The sequence below is a fragment of the Gekko japonicus genome, unplaced genomic scaffold, assembly GCF_001447785.1.
Source record: "Gekko japonicus isolate JY-2015 unplaced genomic scaffold, Gekko_japonicus_V1.1 scaffold457, whole genome shotgun sequence".
NCBI classification, from domain to species: Eukaryota; Metazoa; Chordata; class Lepidosauria; order Squamata; family Gekkonidae; genus Gekko; species Gekko japonicus.
The window spans coordinates 253,437-271,819 of record NW_015164196.1 but is presented as its reverse complement, the minus strand read 5'-3'; the positions used below and the strand labels follow the sequence as shown (position 1 = coordinate 271,819).

The following is an 18,383-nucleotide window of genomic DNA, read 5'->3' as shown; positions in this document are numbered from 1 at the left end:
GGGGAGTGAATGTGTGTGTGTGTGCTGCTCTCCAGGCCTCCCCTCTGTAGCCACCCATGCAGAGGTTTTGGCTGTAGTGGGCGTGGCCATCTCTGAAGCCAGCCGGAACTCCGTTCCTGCCCAAAAATAGCCCTGCAATTACTTAATTTAAAAAAATGCTCTATCAGACACTTTCCATTCTTCTGTCTTCTGTGTTCTCAAGTCCAATGTGCTATAATTGCCTAATCTTCTATTATATTTACATTATACCAATCATAAAACTTTTTCCATGTTTTTTTAAATGTCCACTCTTTGCTTAGTCTCATTTGTTTTCTAATGGACCGACACAGTGCTGGGATCGTTTACCCCAATTCTCTTGATTTACTGGGGATGGTCCCTGCTTTCTGGACCCGGCTCCTTTTAAAACATGAGCTCTGTATTTTGCCTCCAACTAGTGATGCCTTGCTCAAAGGCTGTGAAGGGTGAGCTGCTGGGTCTATGAACACGTGAAGCTGCCTTACACTGAATCAGACCCTCAGTCCATCAAGGTCAGTATTGTCTACTCAGACTGGCAGCAGCTTTCCAAGGTCTCAGGCGGAGGACTTTCACGTCACCTCCTACCTGATCCTTTTAAATGGCAAAGCCGGGGATTGAACCTGGGACCTTCTGCATGCCAAGCAGGTGCTCTTCCAGTGAGCCACAGCCCCTCCAAATATTTGATGTGTGTAGGGATGCCAGCCTCCAGGTGGGATTTGGGAATCTCCCAGAATTACAGCTCGCCTCCAGACTACAGAGATCAGTTCCTATGGAGAAAATGGATGGATGCTTTGGAGGGTGGACCCTATGGCTTTGTACCCCACTGAGGTCCTTGTCCTCCCCAGGCTCCACACCCAAATGTCCAGGGATTTCCCAACCTGAAGCTGGCAGCTCTATGTCCTCTGCCTCCTACCGGTGGCTGGGGGGGACCCGGGGACCCTATCTTAAGGGTTCAGCTCCTTCCCCCAATCTCTGAGTGAGGAATGGGTATGACATGCTCCTAATGCACAAGGGGATTAAGGCAACATTTCACACCCTACTGCCCAACTACATTTTAAACTGCAGGCAGAGGTCATTTCGGGGGGGATCGCGGGGGATCGCAGTTCCCCCGGGTGAGGTACGGGGGCGGGGCACATGACGAAGCCCCGCCCCCTGCTTCCGGCCGCCCCGCTTCCGGCCCTCATTCAGCCAGGAGGAGGCAGGAGAAGAGGGAGGGTAAGTTGCTTCCTCCCTGCCTCTCCCCACCCCTGCCTGCCTGGGGCCAGGGAGGGCCTTCGCGGGGCTTCCTTGCACTCCCGCCGGCCTTGCAGGTCCACCGCCAGGCCCCTCATGGGGCTCGGCAGTGGAGCTGCAAGGCCGCCGGCGGCGGCTGGGACCGTTGGGGGCGGGATGTGTGGCCTTATGACACACTTCCGGTGATGTCAGGGGGTGTGGCATATGCTAACGAGTTATGCTAATAAGTTCCCCTAGCTCTTTTTCTACGAAACGACCCCTGACTGCAGGTAAGCCGCCATTGGACAATTATGGGTTGGATCCCACAGAGCTGTTGAGCTAACTGCATTTTCATTCGGTGGCAAAGCACCTTCCCTTGACACAAGAAGTCTCTTGCATTGAGGGACGTTCCCTTGTGCCAAGGGAAACCACAGGTGATATGTTAAGGGATCCCCCAATACCCAAACCTATGTTTTCTAATATACCTTTAACCAAAGGGCAGGCAGCACCTTTGGAGGTTTTAAGCTAATGAAGGAGAGGCCTCTACAGAGCAAAAGATCACAGCATGAAGCAGACCGGAAGGGAGGGGCCGTGGCTCAATGGCTAAAGCATCTGCTTGGCATGCAGAAGGTCCCAGGTTCAATCCCTGGCTTCTCCAGTCAAAAGAGCCAGGCTGTAGGTGATGTCAAAGACTTCTGAGACCCTGGAGAGCCACTTCCAGTCTGAGTAGACAGTGTTGTCTCCGATGGACCAATGGTCTGAGCTTCATGTGATCATGGAGAAGAGCAGGGCTCTTTTTGCAGAAAAAGCCCAGCAGGAACTCATTAGCATAATAGACCACACCCTGACAGCACCACTCATTAGCACATTAGGCCACACCCCCATGTTACCAGAAGTGTGGTCATCCAGCCACACCCACCTTTCCCTTCTTATTCTGTTTACCTTGTTTGTTGTCAAAACCCAGGGCCTTTTTTTGTAGCAGGAACTCCTTTGCATGTTAGGCCACACACCCCTAATGTAGCCAATCCTAATGAGTTTCTGCTGTTGGGTGTGGCCTATTATGCTAATGAGTTACTGCTGGGCGTGGCCAACTCAGGAGCCAGCCGGAACTCTGTTCCTGTGTGTTCCTGCCCAAAAATAGCCCTGGAGAAGAGCCTTCAACAAGGTGGCAGAGACCGGATTTGCAAAGCAGTCCTGGGTACCAGAATTAGGGTTGCCAGTTCCTGGTTGGGAAATACCTGGAGATTTTGCAGGTGGAGCCTGAGGAGGGCAGGGTTTGGGGCATAATGCCCTAGAGTCCAACTTCCAAAGTGGCCATTTTCTCCAGGTGAACTGATCTCTGTCACCTGGAGATCAGACACCATAGCCAGAGATCTCCATCTACCAACCTGCAGGTTGGCAGCTCCAAGCAGAATAAAAGGATGCACATCCCTGTTCTCAGGTGTGAAATGGGGGAAGCTTTCTGCATTTGCGGAAACCTTTGCAGATGTTACTCAGTCGAGAAGAAAAGGCTCCCGACTTGGTTATTTGACTTAGAAGCAATCACCCCCCACCCCAGCTGCCCTTTTCATGCTGGTCTCCGTCCTTTTGTTTGATGAGGATTTCCAGGCCTGGCATCCTTTTTCAGGAACCTCCCTGGTGGTGAAGGGAAGCAGAGAAAAATAGACCTCGGGGTTGCCATTCTTTTCGCATGCTCGGCTACCCGCCGGCTTTCTCCACGGCTGGAAATCGCTCTGTACCTACTTGTTCCTCTTATCTCCTGTTCCTCTTCCATTCTTTCCCCGGCAGCACCTGAATAAATCAGCTACCGGCAGAGCTGAACAGCAGCTGAGCTAAAAATAAAATGTGAAAAGGGTGGCGGGCCGATGAAGTGGCTGCTGCTGAGCCTCAAGGAGAGGGATTGCATTTAATTGGGAAACTAAATTAAAAAACTGAGTGGAGGTAGCTTGACTGAAAACAGACTGCTATTCCGCGTCATGATGGGATAAAGAAGAAGAGAAGAAGAGATTGGATTTATACTCCGCCCTTCACTTGGAGTCTCAGAGCGGCTTACAAACTCCTTTCCCTTCCCCTCCCCACAACAGACACCTTGTGAGGTGGGTGGGGCTGAGAGAACTCTGACACAAACTGCTCTTTCAGGAACAGCTGTGCCAGAGCTTGTGACTGCCCCAAGGTCACATCAGCAGGTGCAAGTGGAGGAGTGGGGACTCAAACCCAGTTCTCCCAGATTAGAGTCTGCACACTTAACCACTACACCAAAATAAAGGATTTGCTTGGTCATAAGAACATAAGGGAAGCCAATGTTGGATCAGGCCAATGGCCCATCCAGTCCGACACTCTGTGTCACACAGTGGCCAAACCCCAGGTGCCATCAGGACGTCCACCAGTGGGGCCAGAACTCCAGAAGCCCTCCCACTGTTGCCCCCCCAAGCACCAAGAATACAGAGCATCACTTGCCCCAGACAGTGTGTTCCATCTATACCTTGCGGCTAATAGCCACTGATGGACCTCTGCTCCAGATGTTTATCCAGTCCTTTCCCCAGTTGGGATTTAAAAATCTTTTGGTATCCTTAATCAACTGGACAACAGATTTTTGTTGTTCAGTCGCACAGTTAAGGTACCAGTTGGGATAAGGTACCAATACATTAACAATTTTTATATTTCCACCCACTCCCTCATTTTAAGGATTTAAAAACTCATATTTAAAACTAGGACTACAAAGTTTAACTAACCTGATTGCATAATCAATTTAAAAATCTTTTGGTATCCTTAATTAACTCGACAACAGATTTCCCCTCCCAAATGTTTAATTTTTTTTAAAACACAAAGCAATTAGATGGCAAATGTCATCTTAGAAGAGTCATTCTACCTTCTCGCATTTAGAAAGAGGAAGGAATATCTCTCCTAAGACAGTAACAAAAGGACAACAGATTGCCCCCTCCCAAATGTTTAATTAGATGGCAAATGTCATTTTAGAAGAGTCATTCTACCTTCTCGCATATAGAAAGAGGAAGGAATATCTCTCCTAAGAGACTGCAGCATGTAATGGCAAAATGTAAAAGTATGTTTCTTTCAGTAATTATATTCACAGTCCAATCTATGCAGCTTTAACTGATTTAGTAATCAGTTTACTCAGAATCAGCTAAGATATCTTTAACTGGATGCCAGCCCTACTAAAAGCCACAAGTAATGTCATGCATGCCCTGTAATACTTGGTGAATTACCTAAGGTTGATCGGTTGGATGAGTTTGATTGACATTTAGCATGTATTTTGAGAGCTCAGAATGGTCTGTCTACAGACACACACATACACCGAGCACCCCCTACTGACACAAAGGCTTACTACACCCCTGTTCCTTCCATACTTTTTTTAAATAAAAATTTTATTAAGTTTTTGATACAATCAGCAAAACTGTAACCAAACATGTTCGCTGATAGATGCCACAAGCGTTACTCTTCTCCAAGCAATGGGTGGACTTGTCCTGACAGAAGAAATGCTTGAATTAGGAAACAACTATTTCATTGGTGAGTTTTGGTTAAGTTCTAGATTACAGGTTGCTGGGTTTTTTGGTTTTTTTAATAAAATTTTTATTACGTTTTTGATACAATCAGCAAAATTGTAACCAAACAGCTTTACAAATGAATATAAATAAAAATCAATTTAAACTAAAACATAGTAATGAATTAAATAACTTCAACTTGTTAACTTCTGCGTTCCAAAAACAGTACTGTTGACAAACTATATAACTTAGCTTTTAGGCCTATACCATGTCTGGTGAATACGTAGGTAAATATTACTGACTTCATAAACAGGTGAGTATTTCTTTGTATTTGGTTGGAATATGACTTATTTGAGAAGAGTCATTTGTCTGTATATATTCTATAAAAGGAGACCATTAACCAAGCAAATTTGAAGATGACCTTTGTTCTTCCATCCTTCTGATTGAATCAGTAATTTTGTCCATCGCTAGCAGTTCCCATAGCTTATTAAACCATCTTGAAACAGAAATAACATTGGGGTCTTTCCAGCTTGAGGCACTTATAGTTGCAGACAGTAAAGTAGAAATGAGTTCTTGACATATCTTAGGGACCTTGTTGTCCCTCCACAGGTCTAATAAGACAAGATCTGGCATTTTATCAATATAGTATCCTGTTATAGTTTTAATGTAAACAAATATTTTCTCCCAAAACTCTTTCACAATAGAACACTCCCACCAACAGTGGATAAAGGAGCCCCTTCCATACTTACCTGCCACCTCTTCCAAATAGTCCACAGGCCAAACCAGATGTCGGTATCATGTAAGGTGGGAAAACTTCTTTGTTTTTCTGAAAGGTATATGTCTATTTATTATGTCACTTGGTTCATGAGTTACAGCTCAAATTAGAAAAGGTAGAAAAATTGGCTTTGGCTGAGAGCCAGCATGGTGTAGTGGTTAAGAGCGGCGTACTCTAATCTGGAGAACTAGGTTTGATTCTCCACTCTGCCTCCACACGAAGCCTGCTGGGTGACCTTGGGCCATTCACAGTTCTCTCACAAGGTGCCTGTTGTGGGGAGAAGAAGGAAAGGCGATTGTAAGCCGCTTTGAGACTCCTTAAAGTAGAGAAAAGCAAGATATAAAAACCTCCTCTTCCTCTTCTTCATCATCATCAAAAAAGCTTAAGCTACCAACCAGAACAGGTTATCACATCAAAATATAATACATAGACATACCCCTTTCAGAAAAAAACCCACAAAGAGGTTTTGCCACCTTCACTGATACCGATATGTCAATGTTTGTCTCTTGGCCCATGGACTAATGACTGGAGGATCCTGAAAAAGAGACACAGGAACTTAAAGCAAAACTGATTTTTCTTCCTTCTACAGGTTTCTGGAATGGAGCTGGTGCCTTGGTTGTGAGCAACATGTTGCAAATGCACTGAAGGGCAAGACAGGGACCACAGAGAGAAGGCAAAACTGTGGCACTCTTGCCCAGGAAGGGACCGTGCCGGATAATCAACACTGTATTCAAGTCTTGGAAGACACAAATGTTACACCATACTGAATTCTCTAACTCCTGCCACAAAATTAAATAGAAAGTAGAATATCATCACCTTTCTCGAGTGGGGAGCCTTCCTTAACGGAATATTTACAAGTGAGCACAGCAAGCCAAAGCAAACATTTCCGGACTATTTATAAACCGTGGAAGGAGTATTTGTAGGCAGCATTAAAATCTACAGCAGAACGAAATCCACTGATCCGGAAGAAGGTGTCCTCTGCTCAGTTCACACTAGGATCTGGGCAGCTCCAGTTTAGCAGCAGCCTTGTCTGAGGAAAGAACCATGCCAAAAATTTGTCAGCTCTGCCAAGGTTTTGAAAGAGTGGGGCTTCCCAAAGGACTGGCAAGGGACAAGCCAGATTGGAAACCCCTGATTTTGGTAGGATCCCTGTGCCGGTCTGGGGCAGAACGTCATCTTCGTCTGGGGAAGGCTTGACACCAGACGGATGAACACCACCTTCCCGATGAAGGCCCACAAGATGGTGGGATCAGGGCTGGCCACGGTAGGCAACCAAAGTCATGGGAAACTCAACAGTGTAGAGGAGATCTTGGCTGGTGGTGCAACCAACGATAGTTTGCCAGCAGAGGAGGTCTTCCAGTTGCCCACTTTCTCCACCGCTGCCAAAGTCCGAGTGGCTATAACCATAGCCCTCTTCCTTTCCTCTGCCTTCTTCAACATTGTTGTGCTCTGGACCATCACCAAGAAATACCAAAAGAGACCCCATCTTCGAATTCTCCTCATGAACCTGGCAGCTGCAGACCTACTAGTAACCTTTGTTGTAATGCCTTTGGATGTGGTGTGGAACATCACCGTGCAGTGGTATGCCGGTGACGTAGCCTGTCGGGTTCTCATGTTCCTGAAGCTGGTGGCTATGTATGCCTCAGCTTTTGTCACTGTGGTGATCAGCCTAGACCGCCGGGCAGCCATTTTGAATCCCCTAAGTGTTGGTGAGGCCAAGAGGAAGAACAAAGTCATGTTGTGCGTGGCCTGGTCTTTGAGCTTGCTTCTGGCCTTACCTCAGGTAGGTCATGGCAATAATGCTGGGGATGGACTAAATTGGTTTGGGTTTTTTTGTCACATTGTGGATGCCAGGGATCAACCACTGGAGACCTTTGGGTTAACTTTGGCCCACTGTATTGCCATAACTAAAGACAAAAAAGATGCCAGCAAAATGGCAACTGCAGTTGCCATTTTAGGGGATAGGTAATGAGCCACTGGCTTACAACCAATCAATTTCCTTTTCAAAGTGGACCTCCATGGAAACACGTTGCTGAACGGTGTTAGGGTTAGGAAGGAGGGAGAATTGGTAGGCAGTTAGGACAAGAGCAAGTGTGGTGCAGTAGTTAAGACTATTGGCCTAGGACCAGAACAACCAGATTTGAATCCCTAATTCTGCCATGGAAACTTGCTGGTTGACCTTGGGCCCGTCACTCTCTCTCAGCCTAATTTACCTCACAAAGTTGTGAGGATAAAATGGAGGAGGGGAAAACAGTGTTGTAAGCTACTGTGGGTTCCCAGTGAGGAGAAAAGCAGACTATAAATGTAAAATAAAAAGATTACTGGTTCACTCCCACATCCTGACTGCTTTCCTCTTTCTTTCTTGATGGGAGAAAAGAGGTGAAATATGTAATCAAAATGGAAGGAATAGATGGGAGTGGGAGATACTCCCCACAACCCTCCACCTTAAAAGGTGTGGAAATCTGATCACACAGACATACGACGATTGACCTCCAAACTTCCCTGATGTGGATGCTGGCAAATTCTTTTACCTCAGACTGTAGGCTTCCCAAGTCCCCCCCAGGTGGCGGGGAAACCCCCACCCCAGAGGTCCGTTCCCCGGCGCCGCCGGATTGGGCCCCGGGGGGAACTCCTCCCCGATGTGCGCGTCACCTGACGCCAGGCACGCTGGGGGCGGGGCCACGGCCATCTGAGGGAAAACTCAATGGTTTTCCCTTGTATGGCCATGGCCCTGCCCCCAGCGTGCCTGGCGTCGTCATGTCACTTCCGGGTGATGTGCATGTGGTGCACGCGCGCTTTGCGCGTACCAGACGCCAGCCAGGAGCCCCCCGCTCCCGGCGAAGATTGACTTGGCAACCTTATCAGACTGGCTGTCGTTTGTGACTCCTTTATTAGAGCAAACCACTAACTGAAAGACAAGACTGCATCTTGAAGTACCATAAGCACGTACAAGGCTGTACCGTTTCAAAGTTCAAAGCCCTTCAAGATTTGCCTGGGCCTCTAATAGGAAAGGCAGTGTATTTTTCTACAGTGCCTCGCTCTTAAGACACTTTATATATATAGTTATTTTATGAGCTTTCTATCACACTTGACTTTCTAAGAGCTCAGGGTGACATACAGAGGATTATCTAGCTGTATTGCCGCAACAAGCCTTTGAGGTAGTAGGTGTTTTGAACCTCTAAGGAGGCATTTGAACTCTGTTCTCCTGCTTCAAAATCATCTCTGTCCATGCCAACCTTGTAAATAGCCTCAACTGTGAGAAGGATTGCCAGATGGTGATTAGGGAGTTGCACAAAAGCGAGTCACCCTCCTGGGGTTCTTTTGTTATTCATTTACCTCATTTAAACCTCACCTTTCTCCTCAGGAAGCCAGTGAGGTATGGTAGGCTGAGAGTGTGTGACTGGCCCATCATCACACAGCAAGCTTCCATGGTACTGTGGGGATTCAAAGAAGCCAGATGTGCTTGACATAGCTACATATGAGTGGGTAACTTTTGTGGAAAGATTTGCAGGATTGCACTATGGCATCAAGTGTCCTGAGGTGAAACTGCACCCTTACATTTAGTCCAAAATGACATCAGCTGAATTGAGTCAGGTAAATGCTCAGTTCAGACATGAAGTCATCGTATCCTATGCTAGAGGAAGCTTAACTAGGGTTTGGTGGGACATCTGAAATCGACAAACTGTGGTTTGCAGCCTGCTAGTGAGCCAGAATCAGAAGCCACCATTTGAAATAGCTTTGCAAAGAGTGGACTGGATCCTACCGATCTGTTCTAGTAATGGCAGCACCTTGCACATGTGCATAGTATCATAATGAGAACATCTGCAGAACCTAGTCCCATAGTTTACTGTGCTAACTACAGTTTGCCATGATTTCTGAAACTGAAACTGTTGGCTTTGCGCCAAATAGGATTCCTTGCAATTAACAATCGTTATGACATTTTCTTAAGGTCTCTTTGCTTTGAGATAACCGTGCCAAACAGATGGGAAAAGGTAGCAGCCATGTTGGCCTTAACTATGGTTTCCGTGCAAACCATTTGTTCAAACTAACCCCCCCAAACAGCTTGCTATGGGGCAAAAGTAGGAAGGCCTTTCTCTCCAATGAGGTGGCCTCTTTTAGGATTTTGAGCTCTGATTTGTCTCTCTGTTGGGGGGGGCGGTGCTTGGCCTTTTCCAGATGTTCGTCTTCCACACCGTCAGCCGCTCCCAGCCCATCGACTTCATCCAGTGTGCAACCATGGGAAGTTTTCGTGCTCACTGGGAAGAAGTTCTCTACAACATGTTCACCTTCTGTTTCCTCTTCCTGCTGCCCCTGCTGATCATGGTTGTCTGCTACTCCCGCATCTTCATCGAGATATCGAAAAAGATGAAGAAAGCTTGTGGTGAGGTCAACATGGGAAGGTACTTCCTTTCAGGGTGGTGGGCATGGGGGAGCAGAGAGCCATGCGTGCCCACTGCTCTGGAAGATGAGCGGGATAAAAAAAAATCTAACAACGTGGAGTTGGGAAGAACCCTTTTGGGCACAAGAACGAGTCGAGGAGTAGAAATAGGTGGACAGAGGTCAGCGAGAGGAAACTTTTGGGGGGCAGCTGAGTTGGGATGAAGCAAGGGTGTAGACTTTCCAATTTCCCGGGGGGGGGGGCTGGGGCTGGGCCAGAGGCATTGCTTTGCTAGGAGCAAGGGTGGCTCCCGGGGGAGGCTGAGCACCTTCCTGAAAATTTCGGCGGGGGCTAACGCCCCACCGCCCCCACAAAGATTATGCCTATGGGATGAAGTGAAAGTCACATCTGCTTCAGCCTTGGTTTAGTAAAGGAATGCAGGGAAGAAGGTCTAAGTTTGTAAAACGTATTAATGGAACCACACATATGGGGAAACACAGAAAGAGAGTTGGGATAGAGAGCCATTACTGAATTATTCTCTTTGTGCCGGGTTTGTTTGCCAGGGGCTGAGCCCTGGGGTGCAAGAGGCAGTGTTAAAGACAGGATTGTCTTTGGACGTGTGCAGAGGCTCCGCACTCCTCCCAGAGTCACAGAGCTGTTTAGCTGAGAGAAGCTAGCGAAGCGGGTCACTGGAGGCTTATAAAAGGATAAATAGAACACAAAATGGAGAGACTTCTCTCCCATAACAGTCAGGCTAGGGAATCACTTAATGGTATCAGTGGGCAGCAAATTCAGCACAAGGAAATACTGGGTTGGATTCAGACTCAATATCTGCTAACGGTGGTGGTGGTGGGGGGTGTCACTTCCACCAGCTCTTCATTCCCACTGCAGAAGCCCCCCCCCCCCCGGTCTGCCTCTCATCACGCCATTCCTGAGGGTCCCTTATTTACCCAGGAGCAGCATTTCTGGGAGATCGATGGACTGCAGAGGAAGGAGAAACGGCACAAAAGTTGCTCCACTGGCAGAAGTGTTTTCCATTAGCAGAAAATGTAGTCTGGATCCAACCCGCTTTGCGTAACACTAAATTGGGGGGGGGGTTGTTGTTACTGAAAGATGCAGTGCTGGCCACTAGCTAAGATGGCCTTACGCAGGGATTAGATGGATCCATAGAGAATGAGGACCCTCAGCAGCTATTGGACGGGATGATTAAATGCAGGGCTATTTTTGGGCAGGAACAGAGTTCCTGCTGGCTCCTGAGTTGGCCACGCCCAGCAGGAACTCATTAGCATAATACGCCACACCTAACAGCAGACACTCATTAGGATTGGCTACATTAGGGGTGTGTGGCCTAACATGCAAAGAAGTTGCTACAAAAAAAGCCCTGGGTTTTGACAACAAAGTAAACAGAATAAGAAGCAAAAGGTGGGTGTGGTTGGATGACCACACTTCTGGTAACATGTGGGGGGTAGCCTAATATGCTAATGAGCTGTGCGGTCAGGGGTATGGCCTAATATGCTAATTGTTCCTGCTGTTGGGTGTGGCCTAATATGCTAATGAGTTCCTGCTGGGCTTTTTCTACAAAAAAAGTCCTGATTAAATGGAACTCCCGCATTCCACAGATTAGCTGGAGGATGACAAGCAACGGAGGAAGACTGTCTTGTGGGCCACCTAGAACATTCGCCCCCTGCATTTCGTATGGCAGCCTATTTGTTCCCTTTCTCCTCCCTTAGGAACCTCCATCCCTTTTCTCTCGCTCATCTCCTACTTCCTTCTGCAGCCACACCCAAGACCAGAGAGTTCCACCTTCGCCGCTCCTACAACAACATTCCCCGGGCGCGCATGCGCTCCCTGAAGATGTCCGTCGTCATTGTCTTGACTTTCGTCGTCTGTTGGACACCCTACTACATGCTCGGCCTCTGGTACTGGTTCTCCCCGGAGATGCTGACCAGAGAGCAGGTGCCCCCTTCCCTCAGCCACATCCTCTTCCTCTTCGGCCTCTTCAACGCGTGCCTTGACCCCCTTATCTACGGCCTCTTTGCCATGCACTTCCAGGTAGAGAGCCGGAGGAGCTGCTGCTGCAGCCGGAGGAAAAAGGAGGTCGCCCCCGTGTTGACCGGCTCTTTCCGCGCTTCCCCTGTGATGCCAGTGAGGCGGCCGGAGGAGATCCGGGGAAAGTGCAAAGCAGAATTTACCGTGACGGAAGGTCCGCCCGGGGCAAAGCTGTCGCTGTACAGGAGGAAGATGGCAGAGAGCTTCATCTGAAAGGACGGAAGGAGACGACCGTCTACTCCATTCTCTCCCCTGAATATTTGGCCTTTGCCTCTGGGTGCAGCGCAGGCGGCTGGATGGCTCTAGTGCACCTGACCGTAGACTCAGAAAGTTTCCACATCCATAGTTCTAACCGTTGATGCCATCAACCAATAAACACAGAATATTTTCTCAATAAGGGTCCTATTGTCTCTTTGTTACCACCGATGGAGATAAGCTCTATGGTGTGGCCTCATTTTGGATACTATAAAGTACTGAGGCTGATGCGTTGAAGAGTGTACAGCTCATACTTTATTTAGTTACAGTCAGATCTTGAGATGTTTTAGCCGGTGGCAGGCCAGCTTATATTCCCGAATCACACCACACCCACATGATAGGGTATTTACAGTGCACCCCTATACCCATAGGTCCAGAGGTCGTTTCGTAGAAAAAGAGCTAGGGGAAGTCATTAGCATAACTCATTAGCATATGCCACACCCCCTGACATCAGGGGCCCGGTGGTGGACCTGCAAGGCCAGCGGGACTGAGAGGAAGCCCCGCCAAGGCCCTCCCTGGCCCCAGGCAGGCAGGGGTGGGGAAAGGCGAGGAGGAAGCAACTTACCCTCCCTCTTCTCCTGCCTCCTCCTGGCTGAATGAGGGCCGGAAGTGGGGCAGCTGGAAGCAGGGGGCGGGGCTTCGTCGTGTGCCCCGTCCCCCGCACCTCACCCAGGGGGAACTGCGTTCCCCCGCGATCCCCCCCGAAATGACCTCTGCATAGGTCCCTTCTAGGATCCTAGCCTCCCGATAGGTGCGCGCTAGGATCCGTTCTGGCTATTGTCTTTGGAGACGAAGCTTGGGCCCTTTGCCTGACCACGTGCTGACCAATGTTCCCTCTAAGCTGTGGAGTCTTGTGAGCAAAAAATCTACTTTGTGAGCTACTGGCATTACAGTCATGAGCGAGCGATTTGGCTACTGCATGAATTAGTTTGCTCTGGAGCCATCCCTTCCTGAGCTAAGACAAAAAAAAACTGCGCCGGAGGCTAAAAAACTGTGAGCTAGCTCACACTAACTCAGCTTAGAGGGAACACTGGTGCTGACCCAACCACACGCGCGGACTTCCCTGGGTACACAACAGATACTATGTACAGTTCTGCTCCCCATATCTCAAAAAGGACATTGCAGAGCTGGAAAAAGTAGAGGAGAGCAACCGAGATGATTAGGGGGGTTGAAGCACCTTTCCTGTGAGGAAAGGCTGAAGAGTCTTCAGTTTAGAAAAGAGATGACCAAGGAGACGACGACACTATAGAGGTTTATAAAATTAAGCAACAGGTGGAGAGACTTGACAAATTTTACTCCCTCTCCCAAAATACTAGGAATCGAGGGCTTCAAATGAAGCTGGATAGGCAGTAGGTTCAGGACAGACAATAGGAAATACTACTTTACACAGAGAGTTGTTAAAATGTGGAATTCGCTACCAGAGGATGTAGTGATGGCCACAGGAATAAACAGCTTTAAAAATGGATTTGATAGATTCATGGAGGGCAAATCCATCAATGGCTACTAGCCATGGTGACTGGGGGGAACCTCCCCATTCAGAGCCAGGAGGCAACATCAGGGGAAAGCCTCACCCTGTTCCGTTTTTGGCCGTCCAGAGGTACTGGCTGGTCACTGTGTGAGACAGGATGCTGGACCAGATGGACTATTGGTCTGATCCAGCAAGGCTCTTCTTATGTTAAGGTCAAACTTACTCACATATACTGTTAGCTCTATACCAGAAAGATTAATCCAATGAATGGGAGAGTGCTAATGAAAGGTAACTACAGGCACCACAGTCTAGCATGACAAATCCCCAGCTTGGGGGGGGGGGCATAAAGAGCATGCCTGCATGCTAAGAATCCTCCTGCAGCTGACAGTTCCTACAACTGCAGGTAAAAAGGTAAAGGTAAAGGTTCCCTTGCTCGAAAACCAGTCGAATCTGACTCTAGGGTTGCAGTGCTCATCTCCGTTTCAAAGCCGAAGAGCCATCATTGTCCGAAGACATTTCCGTGGTCATGTGGCCGGCATGACTAAACACCAAGGCGCATGGAACGCTGTTACCTTCCCACCAAAGTGGTACCTATTTATCTACTTGCAATTTCTTGCTTTCGAACTGCTAGGTTGGCAGGAGCTGGAACTAGAGACGGGAGCTCACTCCGTCATGCGGCACCCGGGTCTCGAACTGCTGAACTACCGACCTTCGACAGCCTGCAGTTCAGTGTCTTAACCACTTGAGCCACCGCAGCTCCTTACAACCGCAGGACCCACCACTAAAAAGACTGCTCCACTTTGTCCCTCAACTGCTTGTGTTTCAGGCCTCTCGTAGGTGAGGTAGCTGGGCTCACTGACATAAACCACCTTCGGCTACTTTGTAAGTGCTGTCCTATCATGGCATGCAGGGTTCAGGATTCATGAAGCTGATTGGAGGAGAGTCAACGGTTCTCATACTAGGGCAACATTCTACGGAGGGTTCAAACCTTAAGGCTGCTAAAGCTCTGGGATGCCTGAGGCAAAGGCGGGTGTTCTCCCACCCCCTTTCCTATCACTGGTGTTAGAGAAGCGCCCAGGCCCAGAGATGCCAGAACGTGAGAGCACCTTGCAGTTGTGTTGCAAGGATTTCTGCTGTGGAATGGATGTTTAACAGCAGGCATGGGAACGAGAATAAGTTTAAAAATGGAAGGCTCTGAGCCCAACGAACTGAAAAATACTGGGCTAGACAGGATGTCCCCCTGCCTGCTCTACAGTTTGGTCTGAAAGCCTCTACCCACATTAGAAAAAAGGAAAGAAAATGCCAGCGGTGGGAGGAGACACCTTTGGGGCAGGAGCTTTTCATAGTGTGAGGTAACAGCGTCACCTAGTGGACAGAGCTAACCCTCACGCCACTTTTAAGTCAATCCATCCTTAAGGAGTCACACTAACACCAACCAGTTTTTATTCTAGCATAGAATTTTCATAGGCTAAAGCCAACCCTAAAAGAAATCAACCCTGACTGTTCCCTGGAAGGCCAGATAATGAAACTGAAGCTCAAATACTTTGGCCACCCAATGAGAAGGGAGCACTCACTGGAGAAGACCCTGATGCTGGGAAAGATTGAAGGTCAAAGAAGACGGGGATGGCAAAGGATGAGATGGTTAGACAGTGTCATAGATGCAACGAACATGAAGTTGAGCAAACTTCAGAGGACAGCGGAAGACAGGAGGGCCTGGCGGGAGCTGGTCCATGGGGTCGCGAAGAGTCGGACTTGACTGTGCGACTGAACAACAAAAGTACAAGCGGGTGGCGTGGAAGAGCCGCCTGCATGACAGAAAAGCTCCCTGGGTTGCGGGGAAAAGCAGTGCCAGGAGCAACACAGATCTGTGGGACCCAACCCACTGTATAACGCCCTCTGAAGATGACCCTGCAAGACACATTGGGAATGCCCTGTTAAAATAGTTCTGCCTCTTTCGACCCCTGGAGATGAATCACCACCAAAGCATGCTTGCACACACACGCACCCTGATAGCCTCCAGACTCAGAGGCAGCCATGAGCAGAGCTGTGCAACCCCTTCAGAGGTATAAAAACCCTTCTGGGATTGAGGAGCTGCTGTGTGCATCCAGGGGCCTGTTTAGGCTGGCTGGAGAAACACCTGGGGGTTCTGGCAGAAGCAGCTTCATGTCGGCTGCAACCCTCTAGGTACTGGATGTGCCATGCTCCCCCAGCATAAGAACATAAGAGATGCCAGTGCTGGATCAGACCAATGGTCTACCCAGGCCAACACTCTTGTGTCACACAGTGGCCAAAAATACCAGGTGCCATCAGGAGGTCCAGCAGTGGGGCCAGGACACGAGAAGCCCTCCCACTGTTGCACCCCCCCCCAATGCACCAAGAATACAGAGCATCACTTGCCCCAGCCTGAGAGTTCCTGTCTATACCTTATGGCCACTGATGGACCTCTGCTCCATATGCTTATCTAATTCCCCTTTGAAGCCCTCCATGCTTGTAGCCGCCACCACCTCCTGTGGCAGTGAATTCCCATGTGTTAATCACTCTTTGGGTGAAGAAGTACTTCCTTTTACCTGCTCAGCAATTTCATTGAGGGCCCACAAGTTCTTGCATTGTGAGAAAGGGAGAAAAGTAATTTTCTCTACCTGCTCTATCCCATGCATAATCTTGTAAACCTCGATCATGTCACCCCTCAGTCGTCGTTTCTCCAAGCTAATGAGCCCCAAGCACACCTTTCTTTATAGGGAAAGTGATCCAAACCTTTTATCATTCTAGCTGCCCATTTCTGCACTTTTGCCACTGCTATAATATCCTGAGGTGTGGTGACCAGAATTGCACACAGTATTCCAAATGAGGTCGCACCACTGATTTATACAGGGGCATTATGATACTGGCTAATTTGTTTTCAATTCCCTTCCTAATAATCCCCAGCATTAGCATTGGCCTTTTTTATTGCAGTTGCACACTGTCTCGACCTTTTCAGTGAGTTATCTACTACGACTCCAAGATCTTTCTCTTGGTCAGTCTTTGCCAGTTCGGACCCCATCGTGCATTTGTATTTAGGATTTTTGGCCCCAATGTGCATCACTTTGCACTTGGCCACACTGCACCCCATCTGCCATGTTGATGCCCACTCACCTCTCCTTGACAGATCCCTTTGGAGTGCCTCACAATCCTCCCTGGTTCTCACCATCCTGAACAATTTCATGTCATCCGCAAATTTAGCCACTTCACTGCTTACTCCCAACTCCAAATCGTTAATGAACAAATTAAAAAGCATTGGACCCAGTACTGAACCCTGTGGTATCCCACTGCGTACCACCCTCCACTGTGAAAATTGCCCATTTCCTATTAGCCAGGTTTTGATGCACAAGAGGACTTGTCCTCTTATCCCATGACTATCGAGCTTACTTAGGAACCTCTACCCCGCCAGCCTGGTCAAAGTTTCACACTCAACTTTGGCTGTGAGGAGGGAAGGGAGAAGGAAAAGAGGGGTGGGTGCATTTAAGGGCTAGCATTTTGCTCCCAGCCGTTCAAGGCAACCCAGTTAACAGCGTGGCAGGGATGGGCTGTGGGCTGAGTGGCAGAGCTGCCTGGTGTGAGAAAGGTCCCAGGCAGTGTTCTCTCTAAGCTGATGGGCTGTGGGCTGAGTGGCAGAGCTGCCTGCTTGGTTTGAGAAAGGTCCCAGGCAGTGTTCCCTCTAAGCTGAGTCAGTGTGAGCTACCTCAGTTTTTTAGCCTCCGGCTCATACATTTTTGTCTTAGCTCAGGAAGGAGGGCTCCAGAGCAAACTAAGTTATGCAGTAGCCAAATCGCTCGCTCACAACTTTAATGCCGGTAGCTCTCAAAACAGAATTTTTGCTCACAAAACCCCACAGCTTAGAGGGAACATTGGTCCCAGGTACCACCAGATAAAAGTAGCTGGTATGAGGTGATGTGAAAGACCTCTGCCGGAGACTCTGGAGAGCCACTGCTGGTCCGAGTAGACAATACTGACTGATGGACCAATGGTCTGGTTCGGTAGAAGGAGGCTTCATAGGTGAGCTAGCGCATCACAATCTCACTCATGACAGCAAGAGCCTTTGAGTGACACAGGAGGCTTCTACAAACCATCCTCGGGGACTAAGGGAATGCACGTTGCACGTCTGCCCTGCCTGTGAGAGGAGCTACTGTGGATAATATATTTCAGTAGGCTACTGAGGAGTCTCCGGTCATTATTTTAGAGTTAGGTTTGGATGAATCTAGCAGGGATAAAGAACCGCTGCAAACAGCACTCTAAATAACAATGAAGACTGGGACAGATGATGTCAAGGATTATGCCTCTGCTCCATGACAAATGTATTTATCCTTTGCTATTTTAGCAGGAGGGCCAAGGCAGATGGAATTCTTCCCTAAGCTCTCCTTGCCCTCTTTCCTTTTACATCCTGTGTGAGAGAATAACCTGTTGTATGATATCATGCAACACCTCTGTACACTTAACCACCTGACTTTCTATTTACAAAGCAATGCCTAGTTTTATCAGAGAAGACCAACCCACACACCGGTAGACAGATTATATTCATGAATACTTTGAAGCCCAGCTTTGTTTGTTTAACATCTGGGAGCTTCCAATTCCTGAGAAATAAAAGTATCTTCCAGTGAGAAAGGACAGTGAATTGTGCCATGCCAACTTTGCTTTTAGCATTTTCTTCTCCGTGTTGGTGGAACCCCCCCCCCCCTTTTTTTTAGATACCTGCTA

The 18,383-nt window shown here is 48.4% G+C and overlaps 1 protein-coding gene across 1 annotated transcript; it reads left to right on the top strand.

Moving 5' to 3' along the window:
- Positions 1-6,709: 6,709 nt before the first annotated feature.
- LOC107107981 (gonadotropin-releasing hormone II receptor-like) lies at positions 6,710-12,142 on the top strand. The gene is made up of 3 exons (XM_015408362.1): positions 6,710-7,285; positions 9,679-9,883; positions 11,658-12,142. Exons 1-3 carry the CDS (start codon positions 6,710-6,712, stop codon positions 12,140-12,142), a joined length of 1,266 nt encoding a protein of 421 aa, XP_015263848.1.
- Positions 12,143-18,383: the final 6,241 nt, after the last annotated feature.